General features: G+C 38.3%; 1 protein-coding gene across 49 annotated transcripts in view; it reads right to left on the reverse strand.

Annotated features, from left to right (window-relative positions):
* The window catches only part of Ank2 (ankyrin 2), a 596,100-nt gene that overhangs the window by 150,494 nt on the left and 423,281 nt on the right, over positions 1-22,325 (reverse strand). For all 49 annotated transcript variants that reach the window (XM_028856374.1, XM_037207067.1, XM_037207070.1 and 46 more), the window contains 2 exons: positions 15,211-15,309; positions 12,922-13,020 (listed from right to left, as the gene is read on the reverse strand). In XM_028856374.1, the coding sequence (XP_028712207.1) occupies positions 12,922-13,020; positions 15,211-15,309 (198 nt within the window). The remainder of the gene's footprint in view (positions 1-12,921; positions 13,021-15,210; positions 15,310-22,325) is intronic.

Genomic DNA, 22,325 nt, shown 5'->3' on the forward strand with positions numbered 1-22,325 from the left:
CTCCTCTTTCTTGCTAATTAGACTCCCAGAGCTCCACCCTGGGCCTAGCCTTGGATCTCTGCATCCAGATCCCTCAGTATTGAATGGGTTTCTAGCACAACAATTAGGGTGTTTAGCCATCCCATCAGCAGAGTAGATCAGTTCGCAGCCACTCTTTTCTAAGAGTGTTCTCAAAAAAAAAAGTGCTTCTTTTGAAGCACACACACAAAAAAAAGAAAGCAAGAAAAAGGGAGAGAGAGAGAAAGAGAGAGAGGAAAGGAAAAGGAGAAGAGAGAGAAGAGAGAAGAGAGAGAGAGAGAGAAGAAAGAAAGAAAGAAAGAAAGAAAGAAAGAAAGAAAGAAAGAAAGAAAGAAAGAAAGAAAGAAAAAAGAAAAAGAAAAAACCCAATAATGCTCCTGAGGAAAACAAGAAGAAACTAACTCCCCATAACACTGCCTGATGTACCAATTCCAAAATGCTGCCCCCCAAACACATATACACATGCACAACTAATCTATTTAGGTATATTTTCTAGAACATGACTGTCAAAAACAATAGTTGTCAAAGCCAATGAGATGATAATTATTATTACACTTTCAAATGATGATGCCTGCACAGGACCAGTTCACAAGGCATTGCCACTGCTGTATAGCAGGATTTTGATTATGGGCTATGTGAATACGATGAACACTGGTTCTCCTAAGAGATGACTCTGTTTTGATGTAAGTACTTTTACCAATCTATAATTGGAATTTGATCTGTCAATAAACAATGCTTCCCTGCCCTAATGGCATAAACCATGCATGTGCACTCTTGGGGAAAAAAAAATCCATTGTCTGAGACTGTGGCAGAATCCTACAGCAGGTCCACATACAGATTCAGCCACGGAAGTAGAGGGAGACAATAAAAAAATGATTTTCAGAGATCTACACTGTTTGAGTTGTTTTCTCAATAAACTGAAAGATTATGATATTGGTAATGAAACAGTTATCAGAAAATGTTTGCTTGTCAAATGAGCTTTAGCAACTGGGGTTAAGAATGGAAATGTATCTAGAAAATCTCCAGGGAATAATCTGGGCTAATAGCATTTTCCTCCATAAGTAACCCTTGATTTACATGCAAAATGTACACTCATGTGGAAGAGACAAGGGGTGTCTTCACTCCCATTGCCGGACACAAGCAGTGTGGCTCCATACATATGATGATTAAAAACTCCTTGTGACCAGTTCTTAAAACAAATACAGATGGCATGAAAATAGGAGGGGGCCAGAGGGGGCCATTGAGAGACTAACTGGAGCAGCAGGAGAAGAGAGAAACACAAGAGGACAATGGGCAAATGAATATGAGCAAAGTGCAAGACGAAACTGTGTGTGAAGAAACCCACTATTTCATGGGATGACTTTTGAAATCATGATAATATTTAACAAATAAAAACAGAGGTTTTGAAAAGTGATAGAAATTTTTAAAATTAGTTATTAGACATAACAAAATAAAAAAATAACATTTTTTGGATCTCCTAGTTTAACTACCAAGAGTTAATTAATAAAGGGGCTAGAGAGATGGTCTGCTGGGAAGAGAACTTGCTATGTATGAGAATGAAGACTAGGGTTCAAATCCTCAATAACCATGTAAAGAGCTAGTATTGCTGTACATACACCTATGACCCCAGTACTGTAGGGGCGGGGACAGGAGGCTCATTAGAGCTACCTAGCTGCCAGCTGGGTTTAATAAGAGTCCCTCTCTCAAGGGAATATAGTAGAGAATGATACAAAGGACACCTAATGCTCTCCTCCAACTTCCATATGTGCATAAGTTCGCATACCCACATGCATGGCACACATGCACATAAACCACAACACACACACACACACACACACACACACACACACACACACACACACACACACTTAGCCAGACAGACAGAGAACGAAACTAAACTAAAAGAAAAAGGTTAATAAGACAGAGATTGTATGCTGTGCTTCAACGGTACAACAGTTCTAGCCACCTGCTGTATACTGTGTTCAAATTTCTCTCTGCCTGTTTGTACCAAGTGCTTTTTCTGAAGCTTTATGCCCCACTTTTCCACACGGAAACTTCCATACTCCTAATTACCAAAAAACATAAACTTCTACAGAGCTTTGTCCATCCTACCCCAAAGAAGAACAATCTTTCAACTCCAAAGGACAATTAGTAAAAAATTGCACATGGCATTGTCCACAACCCCTGGCACTGATTATCTCTTTTCAATATGGAGATAGATAATATGATATGCCTAATACTTAGAACTGCAAATGACATTTATTCTGTATTTACTGTGGGCCAGGACTTTGGATCGATCTCACGTTTATAGCAACTCTACATAACAAGTATTATTACTACCCATAGATTAGAGATGAGATACAGAGCCACCGAGAGGTTAAGTAACAGGCTCAACTTCACATAATGCAAGCAGGTGAAACCGCGGCTCTCAGCTGCTGGACCACAGCTCTCCATCTCTAGTGCCACCCTCGTGGAATTGGCCTTGCCACCATGTTTCTCTCCCTCAGCGATGCCGTTGTTTTGCTATTCTCTGAAAAAGGCACCTGCCCCCTCTGATGTTGCTGTCCTGCATGTGTTTCTTTCAGTTTCTGCCTGGGCCCGAGATAAAACCATAATGGCTCATGCCTGCTAGCCTAATGCTCTCCCACTGAGCTACATGTTGTGGCTGAACCAGGTAGCCTACTTTACTTGAACCAAGGCTGTGTGCTTTAAAAGATTACAATTTTTCATTATTTTCATAAAAGAGTTCTCTTACCATGCCTTATTATCTGGAGGAAAATAATCCAGTTTTTAGATTGACAGTAGTCTACTTTAAATGTTTAGAAAAGAGCTTCACTTGGGTGTACCCCTGTTTAAAATCCAAATTCCTGGTGCCCAAAACAATAAAAACTTCTTCCTGCTATGAAAGAGAAAGGAATTCTGTTTGGGTCCAACCAGCTGGATTATTCTGTTGATGGAACAAATTAAAGGCTTTGGGAATGCTGTGGCGCACCCAGCCTCTTGCTCAGCCTTGAGTGAATATGGCTCCACAGTCTCTTGCTACTGATACCCAAATGTTTTTAATTAATGCTTTTTATCCAAAGCATACAAAAAACAATCCAAGGACAAGAGTTGTGGTATTTTTAACAGCCTGAAGCTAGGATGAGGGTACCTCCTTGGTGAAAGGTCGCTAAGTGGAAAGTTCAGGTTCAGCTGCAATCGCTGGAAACCATGAAGACATCCCTTACCAGGGAGCTTGTGTTCAAAACCAGGACATAAAGAAACAAATACTACTTAAGAACAGAGGGAACCTAGAACCTAAGAGACCTCAAGAGCCCTGCACCCTGGTTAAGAATCATCAAGGTGTCTCATAGTACAGTTAGCCAGGATTACTAAACAATGCTCATGTTTTTGTTAATGTCAAGTAGATGGGCAATGTTACAAAATGGTTCCTGTTAGCCTTTCATTTCCTTTCTGCTTTTAAAAATAGGAAAGGAAGGAAGGAAGGCTTTGATTGGTTAAAATATTTTATTTTTTGAGACTGGGTGTTTCTATGCAGGCCTGGCTGTCCTGGAACTTACTGTGTAGACCAGGCTGGCCTCAAACTCAGAGATCTACCTGCTTCTGCCTCCCAAGTGCTGTGTTGAAAGGTGTATGCCATCACTGCTTGATCTAAAATACTATTTTTGAAGGACAATTTGTAGCATGATTGTTTTATCTTTAGGAAAAATGTTTGTTATATGTCCATGTAAATATTACATTAAAGGCTGAGGGAGGAAAATGAAAACAGAGTAAGACTCAGACAGGTTGGTTAGGAACATTGGGATGACCCAGGGATTTCCCCCTTAAAACAAACAACTGGCTTTACCAGCTGGTATCTGTCCTGAAGACTACTTCTCTGGCTTTTCAGCCTCACCTTTATTAGATCCTAGGGTTGAGCTTTCCAGAACCACAGAACATAAAGCAACATTGGACCTCATCATGCCCAAATGTGATGCCTGAATGGAGAAACTCTAAAGTAAGATATCCAACACCTTCCATCCCATACAAGTCACACTTGCCTTAAAGATCCTACAAAACAGAATGAATAGTTAGATCTTCTGATAATGGAGAGTTAGAATGCCGTGGATCAAGAGCCAAATTGTAATGGGCTATCTTTATTTCCCTACCGAGTGAAGTATTTAAAATTGATTCTTAGCAAACTATTAGCTTCCACCAACCAAGGACCTAGGGATGTCATCAAGTCTGTTTTCTTCAGAGATGCAGGCCCTGAGCGCCATCTGTGCTCTATTAGATTATCAAATGCCCATGCACATACAGGCAGAACTGAATGAAATAGCTGAGCATTAAACTTCACTAATAATAATCATAATCATAATAATAGCACTTGAATTGGAAGGAAAAAGCAGTGGTGGGCATAGGGAGGAACTAGAGGGGTGGCAACAGGGGTGGATTGGATCAAAGCACTATAAGTACAAATGAAGACTAAATAAAACATTTTTTAAAAATAAAGATAACAGTGATAAAAATAAAAAATAGAATGTCATAAGCTAACATCTGGAACCTATAGAAGGGTTTTCAGCTCTTTGCTGTGTGTAACTCATCAACCAGTGACCCCACCTACACACTTGGTAAGGCATTAATTTATGACTCTCTTTTATTCTGTGATGATAAAAGTCCATGTAAGCATCTCTATGGTAGAATGCATTACTGTATGGGTTAGGGCAACCTAACTCTGTGGTCTCAGGCCACAGTCACTCACATTTCACTTGCATTTGATCTATTCATCCCCTTGAGATGAGACCTGTGCTTTGCAGGAAGGAAAGTGGAGTTATAGGAACGATGATGAAGTACCTGGAAGAAGACTATGGGCATGTAAAGGAATCCTTTGAGTTCCAATTTGTCATCAATAATGACAGAGCAAATCAATTAGGATTATTACTTATATTTCCATTATATTGCTATGGACTGTTAAGGGTGACTAAAATACACAAGTTAGTTATTATACATGAGAAATGGACACACATGTTCAGCTTCCAGTCTCATATACACAAGGTATTACACAAAAATCTCCAAACTTTAAGGAGGTTTGAGGAAGAATATCTGTTCCCAAGAAACTGAACATCTTGGAGAAGACATAGACACACAGTCAAAAGAGTAACAAAGGGATAAGGAAATTTCAGCAGGCAAAGTCAATGCCCCATATTTAAAGGAAATCATGACTCAAGACATTTAAATATTTCAAAGAATAACTTCTATTGTAGTGACATAGAATTGCAGCAATTTTAAAATCATGTCCCCGAATCTCGTAGATTTATAAGGTACAAAAGTAGACAAACAAATGTTTTGTATGGACAGATGGAAAGCTCAACAACATCACTCTGTACAGGACTGTGTACAGAATGCGAAAGTACAGAGTGGAGTCTGGGAAAGTGTCTGCATTTCAGAAATAAGGCAGCCATTCCCAAAGCCAGTAACATTTCTCATTTCATTTTGTTTTGACTTTCAGTCCCATAAACTCCATCAAATAGCCATCAATGAGTAGACCTCATGGCACAGAATCACAGGGAGGAAAGAAGCGAGCCTACTCACACTGACAGCTGGCTCAGTTTCCACCATTCTGATAAACCCATCAAGCACAAAAGTGCAAATAAATAAACACTGGCTCACTGTTACTGGCCAGGTACTGTTACTGGTACCCACTTCCACTTAATACACAGATAAGCCATCATGGTGTTCCAGACTCCTCGTGAATTAAAGACACTGCCTGTCATGATTGGCATTGTGTCTTCTGATAAATGTTGATGATTCTCTGCCTGGCCAGATATCAGGCAAGCTTCTGACTTTCTCTAGCCCCATCTGTAGTTGGATTTTTCTTTAGGCCACCAGCTTACTCCCAAATAATGACATGGAGACTTCTTATTAATTATGAAAACTTGGCCTATAGGTTAGGCTTGGTCCTAACTAGCTCTTATAACTTAAATTAACCTATTTATATTAATCTATGTTCTATCATGTGGCATTACCTCTCTTCCATCTTGCACTTCCTATTTCCTGGCATCTCCTGCATGCCTAGATTTCTCTTCCTCTTCCTTTCTCTCCCCAGAAATCCCACCTATATTTCCTGCCTAGCTATTGGCCATTGTAGGCAGAAGTTTCTGTTCCACCAACAGCTCCCAAATACCAAGAATCCACTTCCCAAATTACCACACAGAAGCTTATATTAATTATAAATGCTCAACCATTAGCTCAGGATTATTATTGACTAGCTCTTATTAACCTATAATTCTTATCTATGTTTAGCCACGTGGCTTGGTACCTTTTCTCAGTTCAACATTCTCATCTTGCTTCCTCTGCATCTGGCTGCTGACTCCTGACTCCTCCCTTCCTCTTCCCAACATTCTTAGTTTGCTCATACTGCCTATACTTCCTGCCTGGCTATTGGCCAATTAGCATTTTATCAAACCAATTCTAGTGACAAATCTTTACAGTGGACAGGAGCATTATCCCACAGCAGGTTGTTCAGCTTTTTACTATACCAATCACAGCAATACATCTTCACACAGTGTACAGATATCCTACAACATTTCCCCCTTTTTTGTCTCAATAAAAAGAAAAGGTTTTAACTCTAACATAGTAAAGTTACATACAATAAGAACAATTATCAGGTAAAAATCACATTCACAATGTTTACTCTTTATGTATTTGGCAAATTCAGAGAAAGTACCATATTATGTAGCCTATCTTAGTGAGTCCAAAATTTAATACCTAAACCATTTTCTAGCATAACTTGTTTACCATCCTAAAAATCTCCTCCTTTTAGACCTAAAAACATCTTCTTAGATAAACAACTTAAGCTTTTTATGTTTCTCAAATTTATAAACTTCATATCTCTTATGTAAATTGATTTTCATGAATTTGGTAACAAGGAAAATTGTATACTAAATAGTCTTTAATCCTCATAAGAGACCCAAGAAGTATATAATATTACTTAAGTAAACTGGAAGTACAGAGCAAACAACTTTCAAAACTGTAGAAATGGCAGAGACAGCTGGCTGTCTGGACAGTCACCCAAGGTTCCTCTGCAATGTTGGGGTATCCATCTTCAACCTATAGGCCTAGAATGTCTGATGGACTTTTCTGTGAAGCAGGAATTTTGAAGGATTGTCCTATCTTGTCTTTGAAAAGCTTGGCAGTTGCTGTTTTGTGTGGGCGTCCTGCTTGTCCAGTTTGGACAGCATACTATCAGCAGCTGAGGCAAGGGCAGTTTCTTGTCCAAATGGCCAGCTTTGCCACATTGAAAGCAAACTCCATATGGAGGTTCTTCAATGGCTATCATCCTTTTCTGAAGTAAATGGGTGCTGCCAGGAGCAGATGAGTCTCACTGATGTGAAAAGCTTTATGTTATTAAAACATTTAAAATGCCATATTTTGTAGGTCTTTGAAGTGTTTCAAGACCATCGATTGATCTAAAATATATTTCTGTATGGCCTTGAAAACATAGCTGAAATAACTATAAGCTTGATTGTTACAAATGACTAACTACTAACCTGCATTTCTTAATTATCCTAACTGGTTTATAATAATAGCCTTTAAAGACTAGAACTTTATATTACATTTTTTAAATGAGCTGCATACATACAATATCTTAAACAAGAATAGAAACATTTATATAGTATGACAAAAGTAACCTTAAATTTGTATTAGTATATAAAAATCCATACCAATGTAAAATATTTGAGACTAGTGGTTGCTCAAAAGTAGGCTCAACAATCTACCCTTTTATCCCATCATTTTATAGCCCCCTTTTTTTCCTTCAGAAAATCCCTGAATCTTTTCATGTTCAGCTCTTTTCCTGACCAATACTAACAATTTTTAACTAACCCCCCTAAATAATGATAAACATCCATAATCCTTCAGTGACCAAAAACCATCCACCCGAATTTTTGGGAATTAGGGCTTCGTGTTCTCTAGATTGCTTCCTGTTGTCTGGGGGTGATAGCATCTTTGGGATACCCTGAGAAAACTGGGATAATGGTCAAGTCCTGGGAGAGCTGGCTGTATTATTTTTTTTTTGTTTAGTCTCTGTATGATGGGAAAATATAGAGCTTATCTGAAGTCTTGGATAGTCTGTGAGGTTAGACCATCTCAGCTAGAAGCCTTGAAGTTGTTCTGCATCCAGAATTTTGAGAAAAGTACAACAGAGGCATTCTGAGAAGCTGGATCACCTGGGCTACTTGTCTTTATTGGTACTTTGTCCTTTTTTCTGAAGACATATAAACTTTTAAAGGTAACATATATATCAGTATTAACACAAGTATGGAAGGTGCAGTGTCTACAAGTCAGCTAAAGATGATTTTGTTTTATGTTTGAACAGAGAAAAGGGGTCTGTCAACCTTATAAGTCTGTTTGGACTGTGTAACCAAACCCCTATCCATGCCATAAGAAAGGATGGCATGTAATAATAAGTCATGAAGATTCTGTAGCCAACAAGATATATAATGTTTCATCGAATCTCAGAGCTGTTCCCATAGTAGAGGGATCAGCAAATATATCACCTGTCCTGTAATCTTTCTTGGTTTCTTTTTTCATGTCTAGAGCCAAGATTTTTAGGATGTCTACCCCAATCAAATTTGATCTTCATTAAATTTAAAGAGAACCATAACTTTTTGTTTCCTATGGAAACAAAGGCATAACCTCTCCCCCAATGTAACATATTTTCTGACTTCCATTTTGAAGTTAAGACATTTTTAAAATATATAGGTTAGTTTAATTTAGCAGTTTCCATAATCCAATGTCTCTCTCAACATCTATTGTTTTTTGTACATTAGCATTTAAAAAATTCAAAGTCAACAAAGCACCATACACAGATGCCCTGTGTATTTCTCATCTTTATGTGGCTTTTTTTTAAAATATTATTTTACTCTCTCTTTAAAGACTTCACTATTTAGCCGGGCGGTGGTGGCGCACGCCTTTAATCCCAGCACTCGGGAGGCAGAGCCAGGCGGATCTCTGTGAGTTCGAGGCCAGCCTGGGCTACCAAGTGAGTCCCAGGAAAGGTGCAAAGCTATACAGAGAAACCCTATCTCGAAAAACCAAAAAAAAAAAAAAAAAAAAGACTTCACTATTTTTAAACTATTTACTTTTTTTCTATGACTGTCTATACCCATGTTCTTTTCTTTCTTCAGTATCTAAGCACACTTTTTAGAGGTTTTCTATGTCTGGATCTGGCTTCACTAAGTGCCTGCAGTGTTCTCTGACTGCATGAGACAAGTCTTAAGCTGTCTTGTCATCTGCCATGTGGCTCAACTTAGCACATGGCACTAGCTAGCACATGGTGTTGGCAGCTGGCTGGCTCCAGCCTGCAGGCAGTGGTTGACAGCTACACCTCTGTACACCATCTAGAACCAGCCCAACTGAGAGACTGCAGGTCTAGGAATCCACTTCCGGCTCCTTGTCTAAAACTTTCCTTAGCTTTCTCAGGCCCTATGTTTGAATATTCAAGCACCCACAGTGGGTGCCATATGGAGTTGGATTTTTCTTTGGGCTGCCAGCTCACTCCCAAATAATGACATGGAGAATTATTAGTTATGAAAACTGTTATAACTTAAATTAACTTATTTATATTAATCTATGTTCTATCATGTGATGTTACCTCCCTTCCATCTTGCACCTCCTGTTTCCTCTCTGTGACTCCTGGCATCTCCTGTGCACCTAGATTATCTCCTCCTCTTTCTTTCTCTCCTTGGAAATCCCACCTATATCTCCTGCCTACCAATTGACCATTCAGCTTTTTATTACACCAATCACAGCAATACAACTTCACTCAATGTACAAATATCCCACAACCCCCACCTGTGAACTGCCTTATAAAATCCAGTTTTACCAAAAGACCTTGTAAACCATATCAATTTGAACTCCCATCTTTGATACCTCATCACCCTCAGTAAACAGAGAGGTTATTCTTCCACCATATCTCCACATATGTGGAGGCCCTGGCTTCCTTTGGGAAGAAGCATGCTAGTCACTTTAGCCAACCTGTCCTTTACCGATTACTTAGTAATGATCCATCTACTAACCACATACTCCTTCTTGGCTGTAAATTCTCACTTTCCAACTGATTAATTCAGAGTCAAGCCATTTCTCTCCTCCATTATAGAACTGCATTGCAGCGATCCCCAAGCGTTTGCTTTACCACCCATTAACATAATACACATGGAGGTGTCATGTGAACCTCAGTTTACATGATCAATGCAGAAAACCACACAAATGCATGCTTCTCCATAACTTATGAACGCCGGGAACTTTACCAAATATTGATTACTTGGAGCAGTTTTTTTTTTCCTTTCATATTTCAAAAGTTAATTTTATTAATCTGCTTCCAAATAATTCAGATGTTTGTCCCCTGAATTTCAGACTGCTCTTCATTTCTGTATTTTGGATTAAGATTTTAGAAAGATACAGAAAAGAGTAGAATTTGAATATACAATTTAGGATTTGTACTCTGAATCTGGCATTCCTACATCTTTTTCATGGTTCTCAAAAGGAAGTGACGATTCTTATTTCCCTGAGTATGCTCCCCCACCCTGTTCATCTAACACTAAATGTTGGGTACATAAATCCATGCCAAGAATAAGTAAGATAAGACTGAAGAAAATAAAAAGTGAGGGAGGGTTCATATCAGCATCCATGGCTTTAAATCCATACCTTTTCATATTTGCTAAGATGCATCAGCAAAACAGTTAACTTGTCTGTATAAACATCTATTTTTAAATCAATCCTAAAATCTGAGTCAACTGATAATGGTGGCTAGCTAAATTCAGTGACACCATCAGCCTCACTAAATGACTGGGGCATTTAGAAAAACAACTCTAATTTTTATTAAGTCTTCCCACTCATAAATTTTCTCACAATATAAGAAAAAAAAAGTTTGAAACTGTTTGTCAGGATTCCCTGCCGTGTGAATCTTACACCTAGTTAAGAATGTGCTGTGCAAATAAGGATTATTTTAATCTCGTGATGACGACATCAGCCTTCCTTTAAGAGCTGTTATAAGCTGATGTGATTAGGACCACAAGGAAAAGCTTCAGTGACTCTGAAAATAAGTGAATGGTGAGATGGTTTTAGCTTGTTATCCTTGATTGTCTCCTAAGCATATAAACCACCATGTAATAACTAACATGACAGCTTCTAACAAGCATTTACTTTGCAACATCTGCCACAGGTCAACGTCTATCATATCACTGGGTCCAATGAATCATTTGGAGATACAGCCCCGTTTGTGCTTTTCATAGACTGAAATCTCAGCACTGTGGGTTAGTGTCCTGCCATCCAAAGGGTAACCCCCGGTGCCCATTCAAACAATTTGCTTTCAGCTCCATGCTTTCTATGTTCATTACTGACTGAGACATAGTCTGGGGCACTGACACACTGGGCCTCTTCTGTGCCCTCTGAAGCAAGTGTGCATGGCTCTGAGACTGGTAGCACCCACATCATCTGAGAGCTTTCTGCTCCAGCGCACCTAGAATGTATTTTAGTAAGCTCTGCAGGTGACCACAATTCAGGTGAGCATTTAGAACTCCTGCTCTAGAGTAACGGGATGTTATTTTGCTATAAACAAAAACTTCTGTTTTGCAGAGCTAGAGAAAGAGCCCAGAGCTTGACTGTAGGGCAACTGTTCTGCCACTAAATTGACGCTCCTAGCTCACACCTAAAAGTTGTTGATGGAGCAGTACAATTTTGTAGCATCCCGTGTTTCCAAATTGCTCTATCTAATGGAACATATCAATGTTGTTTAATTTTATTAAAGGTTTACACCAAAGTATGTTTCAATTCTTAATAAACCATTGATGCAAATTTAGCAGAAAGTTTGAGCTGCAAGCAAAACTGAAAGTGATCAATTAAAACTTCATACCATTATACAGCCAAAAATTGATGTCTTATCTGTCATAAATAGATTTATTAATCTCTGTAATCAAAGTGAAAGAAAGCTAAGTTGGTCCCCTCATTTATTTTTATTATTTCCTGGTCTGGAATGTGTGTCATCTATGCAGTCATATCTGTGTAGACATGATGAGGAATGAGCAGCTCAGGGAGGAGAGCCTGCTACACAAGGCAAACTAGTGGGTATGTTCCAGAGGAGCTGCCAATGTCTCCTGCAGTACAGCCTGTGTGATTAGCATGCTAAAAAGAAAGCCTGATGAAATAGAAAGATGCTTGGGTTTGTTTGTTTGTTTGTCTGTTTTTTGTTTTTTAATGTGTTATCAACCCCAGTACTTCAGACACATGGAAGGAATGAACTTGATTAGAAAGATACATCATTTAATTCCTGCACAGAGACATAATAGATATCAAGAGTAAAGTGAGGGGCAAGATACCATGCATACACACTTTCTACCAAAAACAATACAGGAATCAGGTTTATTGTGTGATTTATATTGTTTCTTTTTTCTTAATTTCAGTAGGATGATGAACTTCCTTTCTATGATTATATAGATCATAAAGCTGTAGGGTTAGAATCTGCCAGTGTCCCTCAGTATTTTAATAAAGCCACAATTGGGTATGAGATAAGCAAAGTATATGGAGTCTTGTATTATAGCAGACGCCTTCATCTGCAATGCTGGTTTTTTAATAAAGTTTCAAATTTATAGGAAAAGACACCATCACAGAGCAGCACAGAACTTTCCTGAACCACATTTCACGGACATCACTGTCATCAGCTCCTCTTCTTTTTGATGTAAGACAATGATGGACTAGCATTTGCCAAGTGTTTGGAAATAAGAGATTTAATTACATGAGTTCATAGAAAATTTTGGTTAAAATAAGTAAAAGAATTTGTAAAAAAAAACAAACCCATTAAATCAATATCATAAAACCATACTATCAACTTATTCCCAGCAGAGAAAACCCAAATGTAATCAATACCTGTGACTGCGCATTGATATTGGCTCCTTCTTTAACTAGCACCTTGACAACTTCTGCTTGTCCGGCCAGCGACGCAATGTGAAGAGCAGTGTTTCCCTTCTGTTTGGACAGAACAGAATAGAAAACGTTACAGGTTTCCAAATTGTTATAGAAACCAAAATGTACAAGCACTTTCAAGCTTATTCATATTTCAAATAATTACAATCTGGTATTTTGTCAAGGTGAACCATTCACTTTCATCAAGACCACCTGGTAAAGGAATTTTTTAACATCTAAAAGTTGGTAATCTCCTCCAGCATCTCACGTCACTGCCTTTTGTAATACTGGTATCGTGTTGAGAATATCAGAGGACTGAATTTAAAAAAAAAAAAAAAAAAAAAAAAACAGTTTGTGGATGTTGTGCATGTGACAGTTCCTGTAGAATTCAAGGGATTTTACAAAGAAAGGGGTGGGTACTATTAAAAAATATAAATTTGAAAGTGTTCCTTAAAGCATTGCTTTTTACCTGTGCAAGTAAGTAAGGAGGCTAGTGAAATGGCTCAGTAGTTAAGAACATATGCTCACAGATACCACCACCCACATTAGGTGGCTTACAACCACCTGTAAGTCCAGCTCCAGGACACTGGATGTCCTGTTCTAGCCTCCTCCTGCACATATGTGTAGATATGCACAAGATGCATGTACACACACACACACACACACACACACACACACACACACACAATTTATAAAATAAATCTTTCAAAAAAGCAACTAGGTACTCTCTGAGTAAGTGGAGAAACTTTGCTCAGAGTTATGTTTCTACCTACAAGGACACATGTTTTTGCTCAAAATATTTCAGAAATTAAAAAGTAAATTCCATATCAACCATAAAATTACTTATGATTTTTATCACTTGCTACATCAAAAATATAGTTAACACTGATAAAAAAGATAAAAAAAAATGTGATTAAGAGGAATAATAAAAATAGAAATATTAAAACAAACAGAAAAATAAATTTTGAACCAAAAGTTCAATTCTCTTTCTCTTTCTGCTACCAGATCACTGTAAAGCCACTACCCACTCAGCATTTGTGGGACTCCAGCTCCTTCCCTTAAAAGATTTTTCTTTCTCCAGAAAATTCTACAGCTCTAATCTAGGATTAAAAGTAATCCAGAGCTGGGTGTGATGACTCACACTTTTAATCCCAGCACTCTGGAGGCAGAGGCAGGCAGAACTCTGTGAGTTCAAGGCCAGTCTGGTCTCAGAGAAACCTTGTCTCGAAAAATAAAACAACAACAACAAAAATGTAAATCAGAACTGGGCATGGTAGAGCACACCTGAAATCTCTGCGCTAATGAGGCAGATTCAGGGACACCCAGAGTCCCAGAGCACCTGGGATCCACAGTTGAGATCCTTGTTTTAAAAAGGCAAGAGATGCAGATTTGGAGGTAGTGCAGCTTCCTGGCATGTGCAAGACCCTGGGCTTGATCCCAAGCACTCCTCCAACCCCCAACCCCCCCAAAAAAACAGAATACAAAAGAAAAGAAAAAGGAAGAGAAGGAGAAGGTAGTGGAGGTGAGATGAGAAGAGAATAACCTATAATTTTAAAATGCCAGTGGACTTCAGAAGGAAAAATAAAAGTAATAACAAATATTTAAGCAACTAAAGAGTGGTGAGTTTAATGAATGTTATGCTAATATGGGCGATTCAAAGGCGGGAAATACTTTAAATACTTTTATCTACATTAAAATCAACATTGCAATAATTCTAGTAATTGAATCCATGACTCAAAAGACTCAAAAGTTCTCTCACAGTAGAGCATAAGAGATCTGGCATATTCATATCAAACAGAATGAATACACGAAAAGACATATCAATTTAACCAAAGCATGAAAATGATCTGTTCATTTCATTGAGAAGAGTCAGATCAGTTGAGTTGTTTGTTTGTTTTTAATGAATTGACCTTAGGAAAACAGGTGCAAGTGTCTACAGAAGGTCATGGTGATCTAGGCTTCTTTGTCAATCAAAGGAAGAAAGATAGTACATTAGGAACCAGATCTGGGCTTCCAGACTTCCTAAATATCATATCTAGGTCCTGAAACAAAGTGATCCAAATGCTGCAGGATAGTGAAGAAGGTTTAAATTCTATTTCTGGGTTGTCAATAATCTGCAGCAAACTTGTGAATAACTGGAAAAGGCTTTAAACCTCTTCCTCTTCAAAAACTAAATAAATTACAATAAATTAAAAACAAACAAAAAACTCTTCCTCATTGTTAAGAAATAAACTCTATGGGCAGGAGCGGTACCTTAGTGGCAGAATCCACGGAGGACCCTCTTCCCAGCAGCTCCTGCACGAGGCCCACATGACCTTCCTTGGCTGCCAGATGGAGAGCATTGAGTCCATTCTGAGAGAAGAACAAGTCAGGCTTAGAAGCAGAGAAATGAATAGGAGACAGTGTGCTAATCATACTCAAACACAATCCAGAACAGACACACACTCATGTCTTCTCTACTTTTCTTTTCTTTCTTTTTAAATTTGATTTATTTACTTTTTTGTGTTAACTGGAGTCTATTTCCATTCAGAGAGATGAATTTCCAGAGATAGAGGTACAATGATAATTGCACATTAGGAACAAGGTTCAGAGAACTTCCTATCAACAAGCTTGTACTTCTTTAATTAGAAAGTTAAAAGCATGGGGCTGGAGAGAGGTCTCTGTAGCAAAACACTTGCTGTGAAAGCATGAGGCTCTAAGTTCAGATCTCAGTACCTCTAGCTGGGTGTTGGGGCTGAGGTCGTGGTTCAGTGGTTAAGAGTAAGGCTGATATTCCAAAGGGTCCAATTCAGTTCCCAACACCCACATGGCAGCTCACAACTGTCTGTAACTCCACTTCCAGGGTTCCCCATGTCCTCTTCTGGCCTCTGTGGACACCAGGTATACATATAGTGCACAGACATACACACAGGCAAAACTGTATAAAATATTAAAGTAATAACTAACAATATATTTAAAAAGCTACGCATTATTACATATCATCTGGAACCCAAGTACTCATAGGGAACAGGAAAAGAAGATCACTGAGCTACCTGGTGAGCAGTGTAGTTTTAGTGAGAAACTGTCTCAAAGGAATAAGGCAGAGAGGGGTACAGCAAAACAATGGATGTCCTTCTTTGGCCTCTGCATATGTACAAGCATGTACAGGACACACAAATGTGCACATATGCCACACGCACACACCTATGCACACATACACAAAACATGCACACACACATATACACACACACATACACATATAAGTGTTTTTCTAATGAGAAAACAAAGAGAATAATTCCTTATTATTTTCTGTCAAAACTCTGTCCAATATTGAAGATATGGTTTTTCAATAAATCTTATTATTAATAAATGATAGAAAATCCCTTTTACAAAGTGATTAAAGGTCAAATGTTACTGAACTCTGCAATGATAGTATTATACTTAAAATAAATTTAGAACCCAAGAGCCTTTTATTTAAAGAAAAAAAAAATCTTAGAATCTGTGATACTGTCAAATCCAGCTTACACCTACCTAAATTCCTAAAATCTAACTATGTACTACAGCACTGGGGGAAAAAAAATGTCACTTAAATTGACCTATAAATTCAATGTGATATTTGTTAAAGTACCAATGACATTTACACAAATCTTCTCCTAAAATTTAAGAAATCACAAAAGATCCAAAATAGCCAAAACTGACCTCAAAATATAAAACAGAGTTTGAGCAACCCAAACAGCATGGCGTGGACATAGAAAGAAACATGGATTTACAGGACTGAATAGAGAGCCCAGGAATGAATCAACACACTTACAGTCAGTTGATTTTTGACAAGAGTGTCAGGAACACACATTTGGGAAAGATAAGCCTTTTCAAGAAATAGAACCAAAAAGATTCAAAAATACACAAGAAAGTGAAGTAAGTTACAGGTATCTCACAAAAAAAAAAAAAAACAACACAAAATAAATTGAATTAAATACAAGACCTGAAACTATAAACCTATTAGGAAAAGTATGGGGAAATGCTTCGTGACTTTGGACTGGACAGGAGATTTTAGGATTAATCTCTCAAAAGCATAAGTAATAAAATCAAAAATAGAAGAATGGGATCAGGTCACACACACACACACACACAAAAAAAAAACAGGAAACAACCAATCAAGTGAAAAAAAGCAGAGAAAATGTTTGAAAAACACACATCTGAGAGAGGTGATTTTCAAACACATGAAGAACTCAAAGAATTCAATAGTAAGACAAGCAAGCATTAAATAAAAAACTGACAAAAATGAGTAAGACACTTAAATAGACATTTCTCATCTCAAAAGCAGACATACAATGGGTAGCACATATGTGATAAAATTCTATTAGAGAAATGTGAATCAAAACTATGGATATTAAAATATTCCTATCAGAATAATCAATGCCCATAGGAAGAAGACAAAAACAGCATGTCAGTAAAGATGTAGGGAAAAGTGAACCATTACACATTGTTGTGAGGGAGGAGAACCAGTGCAGCCAATATAGAAAATGGTATTAGAGTCTTCAAAAAGACTAAGAACACAACTACTGAACAACTCAGCAGGGTCACTACTGAGAGTAACAAAGGAAATGAATCAGTATGCTGGAAAGATCCCTGCACCTCTGTGTTCTGGACAACATCATTCACAGTATTTAAGAAGTAGGAATCTCTCAAGTGGTCATAGTGGAAGAATGGATTTTAAAAAATGATACACAATAAAATATTATTCACCCATAAAAGTATAATGATCATTTGTGACATGAGCAAAACTGCAAAGAATTGTGTTAATCGAAATAAAGCTAGACACAGAAATATAAATGCCATGTCAGTCTCCTGTAGAATCTGGAGATTGACTTCATAGAAGTTGAGTAGAATGCTGGTTACCAGGGCTAGGGAGGGTAGAGAAGAGGGTCGGATGGAGACACCCTGGCCAATGGGTACAATGTGGAGTTAGAGAGAAGGAATAATTTCAAAATAGCCAAAAGAAAGAATTGTAAGCATTCTCAACAGAATAAATAGTCATTGTTTGGGTAATAGATAAAGTAATTACTGCTATCCATCATTACACAACTATACACATGTTGAAACTACTTCCTGCACCCCATAAATATGTACAATTATTGTGTGCCAATTAAAGATAAAATAAATTACCTAAAAAGAAGAAGAGTCATTTAAAATATCACTAAATATATTTGTGTATTAAACTGACAAAGTTTGGAAGTAAACCTTATCAAACATACAGGAGAACCAAATATAAACAAACACAACATGCTGTAAGGTAAAGATGTATGGTCACCACACAAGAATCTGTGGTCGAGATACAATATATGAGAGTTGAATAAATAAATAAAGTTATCCTAATGGGTTAATTGGGCTTTGTGCTTCATTAAAAATAAAATTACATCTGTTTTGTTTGTCCTTCCAAACAGACCTCAGGTACCTCCCCTAGTTTAACTTTGAGTAGCTGGTGAGATTAGGACCACATGGTTTCATGGCTCTGGTGTACTCAGTGACATCGAAAGAGGTAAGGGGATTTTGGAACCTGTGACCAGATTTTTATAAAATGTAACAAAAGAGCTGACAACACACTTAATGTCTGAAACAGATGGGGTTTTCTGACCCACTGAGTTCACCCAGTATACCAAAGATGCCAGGCATATTAATTGCTCATTAGTCACTCAACAAACTGGGAATTTTTTTTTTCACTCTTAGGATCACATTAAGGAAAGTGCTGCATTTTAAATTTGTTTTGATCTTTTTATTCAGTGTCCAGACTCTAGAATAAGAGATGTAAATAAGTACAATCTACTTCATAAATGGTGCTCCTATTCTGAGGACAGTGGAGAGAAAGCAATGTTACCATAGTAGGTGGGGCTAGCATAAAAATGCAATTAAATACAATGATATGTAAGAGCTTTTCATTTCTCTAGTGTCATTTTCTGAATATTTCACATAGTATTTCATTGTTTTTCTTAAATCATTTAATGAAGAATCTTATCAGGAATAATAACCCATGATCATTTACATAATGTAACTATTTTGAAAACTGGGCCAGTGTTATTTTTAATTGTGCAGTGTTGTATTTGGTATAAAAGTGTAGGTGTGCATTTGCTTGTACAGGTTCAAATGTATGTATGTGCATTGAGGCCAGAGATCGAAGTCTGGTATCTTTCCTAAGATGCTCTCCATCTTTGTGGGGTTTTTTAAAATACTTTATTCATTTTATATACCTATCACAGTTCCCCCTCCCATTCCTCCTCCTGCTCCCCTGCTCCCTCCCCCCACTTGTTCCCCTACCCATTCCTTCAAAAGGGTAAGGCCTCCCGTGGGGAGTCAGCAATGCCTGCTACATTCAGTTGAGGCAGGACCAGGCTCCTCCCCTCTGCATCAAGGCTGAGCAAGGCATCCCAAAATAGGTAATGGGCTCCAAAAAGCCAGCTCATGCACCAGGAATAGATCCTGATCCCACTGCCAGGGGCTCCTCAAACAAACCAAGCTATACAACTGTCTCCCACATGCAGAGGACCTAGTTCGGTACCATGCAGCCTCCACAGCTGTCAGTCTAGCGATCATGAGTTCCCAGGAGCTTGGTTCAGTTGTCTCTGTAGATTTCCCCATCATTATCTTGACCTCCCACCCCGCCTTACTCATATAAATCCCTCCTCCTACTCTTCAACTGGACATTCAGAGCTCAGCCTGGTGCATGGTTGTGAATCTTTGTGTCTGCTCCCATCAGTTACTGGATGAAGGCTCTATGATGACGGTTAGGGTATTCACCAATCTGATTACAGAGGAAGGCCAGTTCAGGCACCCTCTCCACTACTGCTAGTAGTCCCAGCTGGAGTTTTTGGAGACAGGTTTCTCACGCAACCTGAAGCTCTATCGACTCAGCTAGGCTTACTCACCAATGAGCTTTGGCTTCACCTGGGCTCCACATGCATACCTTTGCATTTAATAAATAATATTTAAATAAGTGTTTAAAAATTAAACATCTAGTTTTTCAATAATCGGGATATGTCTAGATGACCTAGCAACATATTTTTCAAACATAATACATTGAGATGATTACCAATATGCTCTTTTTAAAAGAGAAGGCTCAAGGAGTCGATAAGAGGGAAAGAACTTGCTCAGCGGATGTGACACAATTGGATATATAGCTGGGGGTGGGATCACATCTGAGTACACCTTTATTTGGAGAGTGTCCCTTCTATCCTTTTGCTTAATTCTGACCTCTCACTCCACCCAAGGATACATACCGAACCTGAGAGCTTGGACTTTATCTAGCACTGTAAGGTGCCACCAATGTCACCCCAGGCCTGAGACCCAATCACTCTGATAAATACTGATGGATGAATGAATGAATATAAAGACAGCATAAAGAGATGGTTTTGGTAAGGGTTACTTTTTGTAAATAATGAGAACTGATATTTTTGAAGTAAAAAGAGAATAGGCATTATAGTGATAAGATTTTTGTATGCCAGGGTTTTGTCTAAATAGGATTAGAGCTTTGGGGTTTGAGGATATTTTTTCCAGATGTTTTAAGTCTACTAATGAAACAAAGACTTGCTCTGCTAAAGACATCTCTTCTCTAAAGCATGAGGTCACATAATTCAGTAAGCCTCTTACTGGAGGCCAACGATTGGTGTATTAACTCACAGATCTCTCTGTGTGACCTTCTGTGATGCTCCACTCTGTGAACTTCCTTTTGAAGACCAGAGAAATGAGGTATTGTTTCACTTTACTTGCTCCCTGTAATTCTGTCTCTTTTGGTTTAAAAATAGGATCTTCAGGCTAGAGAGATGGCCATGCAAGTATGAGATCCTTCATTTATAGCCTCAGCATCCATGTAAAAAGCTGAGTGTACCTGTAATCCACTGGTAGGGGAGACAGGAGGCTCTCTGGAGCTCAGAGGCCAGTTAGCCTAGTGAAATCAATGAGGTTCTGGGATAGACCCAGTCTCAAAAAGTAAGGGGAACATCAACAAAGGAAGACAACTGATGTAGAACTCTGGCCTCCACACATATGTACATATACCACACAAGTGTGACACACACACACACACACATATACACACACACAAGGTCTTTTTGGTAATCACTTGTACTGCACTAGAATTTTCCTTTTGATGACTTTAACTTTTCTAATGTTTTCTTTAAAGAAAAACTTGATGCCTATCTTTATTACAGGTTAAAACAAATTTAAACTTTTTTCTTTTGAATTTTTTTATTTATTCTTCTGTCATGCAAAACATCCCAACTGCAGCTTCCCCTCCCTCTACTCTTTTTAAAATGGCTTTACCAGCTGAGATAAAATGAGGATTTCTCACCACAAGTTCTTAAATTTTTAAACTATAGCAAATATATGCTAAAAAGCCCTTACATGGATCTCTTAGCATTGGAACTTTAACTAAAAATAGAATTTGTCCGAAACAGCATTTGTTCAATACATGTTGTCATAAATAGTGACTTAGCACATGGCTGTAGCAGGAATCTTAAAAGTTCTTATTAATAAAATCAAACCTGCGGCCAGTTATTGGGGTGAAAACTGGAAGATCAGAGAGACAGAACAAGCCACAGCTACCCTCACCTGGCCAACTTCTCAGCTGATCCTGTTTCCTCGGACTGGAAGCCTCTGAGTTCTCATCCAGAATGAGTCTCAGCTGAACTGCTGCTAGAAGCCTAAAAGCTTAACCAGCCAAATGCTTCTAGTTTCTGGTCCTCACACTTTATATACCTTTCTGCTTTCTACCACCACTCCCTGGGATTAAAGGCGTGATGAGTCACTATGCTTGGCTGTATCCTTGAACAGATGGATCTCTGCCTCTGGAATGCTAGGATTAAAGGTGTGTGCTACCACTGCCTATCCTAAGTATTTAGTGGCTTTTCTGTTCTCTGACCCCAGATAGGTTTATTAGGGTACACAATATTTTGGGGAACACAATACCACCACACATGGCCATGGCTTGGTGAGTTAAAGTGCCTGCCACCAAAAACTTGACAACCTGAATTTAATCACTGGGTTCTATGTGCTAGAAGAAGAGACTCCTGAGAACTGTCTTCTGACCTCCTCAGGTCTGCTATGGCACACTTGTGCTTGTGTGCATGCGCACGCACGTGCGAACACACACACACACACACACACACAAATAAAAACATAAGAAATAGCTACTTAATATTAATTGATTTAACTGTTTTATCTTGTGAAGATGAAGTAGCATCGAGGTTATCAGAGTGCGCAGTGATAAATCCACTTAATCATACAACTCAGTTAATTTATTGAGAATACATTCACCAATGTTATTTTGCTGGTAGGTCTTGTGGATCATTGTCCTGAAGATCAAACTTCCCACAGGCACCTTAATGACACTGTAGTGC

The sequence above is a fragment of the Peromyscus leucopus genome, chromosome 6, assembly GCF_004664715.2.
Source record: "Peromyscus leucopus breed LL Stock chromosome 6, UCI_PerLeu_2.1, whole genome shotgun sequence".
Classification (NCBI taxonomy): Eukaryota; Metazoa; Chordata; class Mammalia; order Rodentia; family Cricetidae; genus Peromyscus; species Peromyscus leucopus.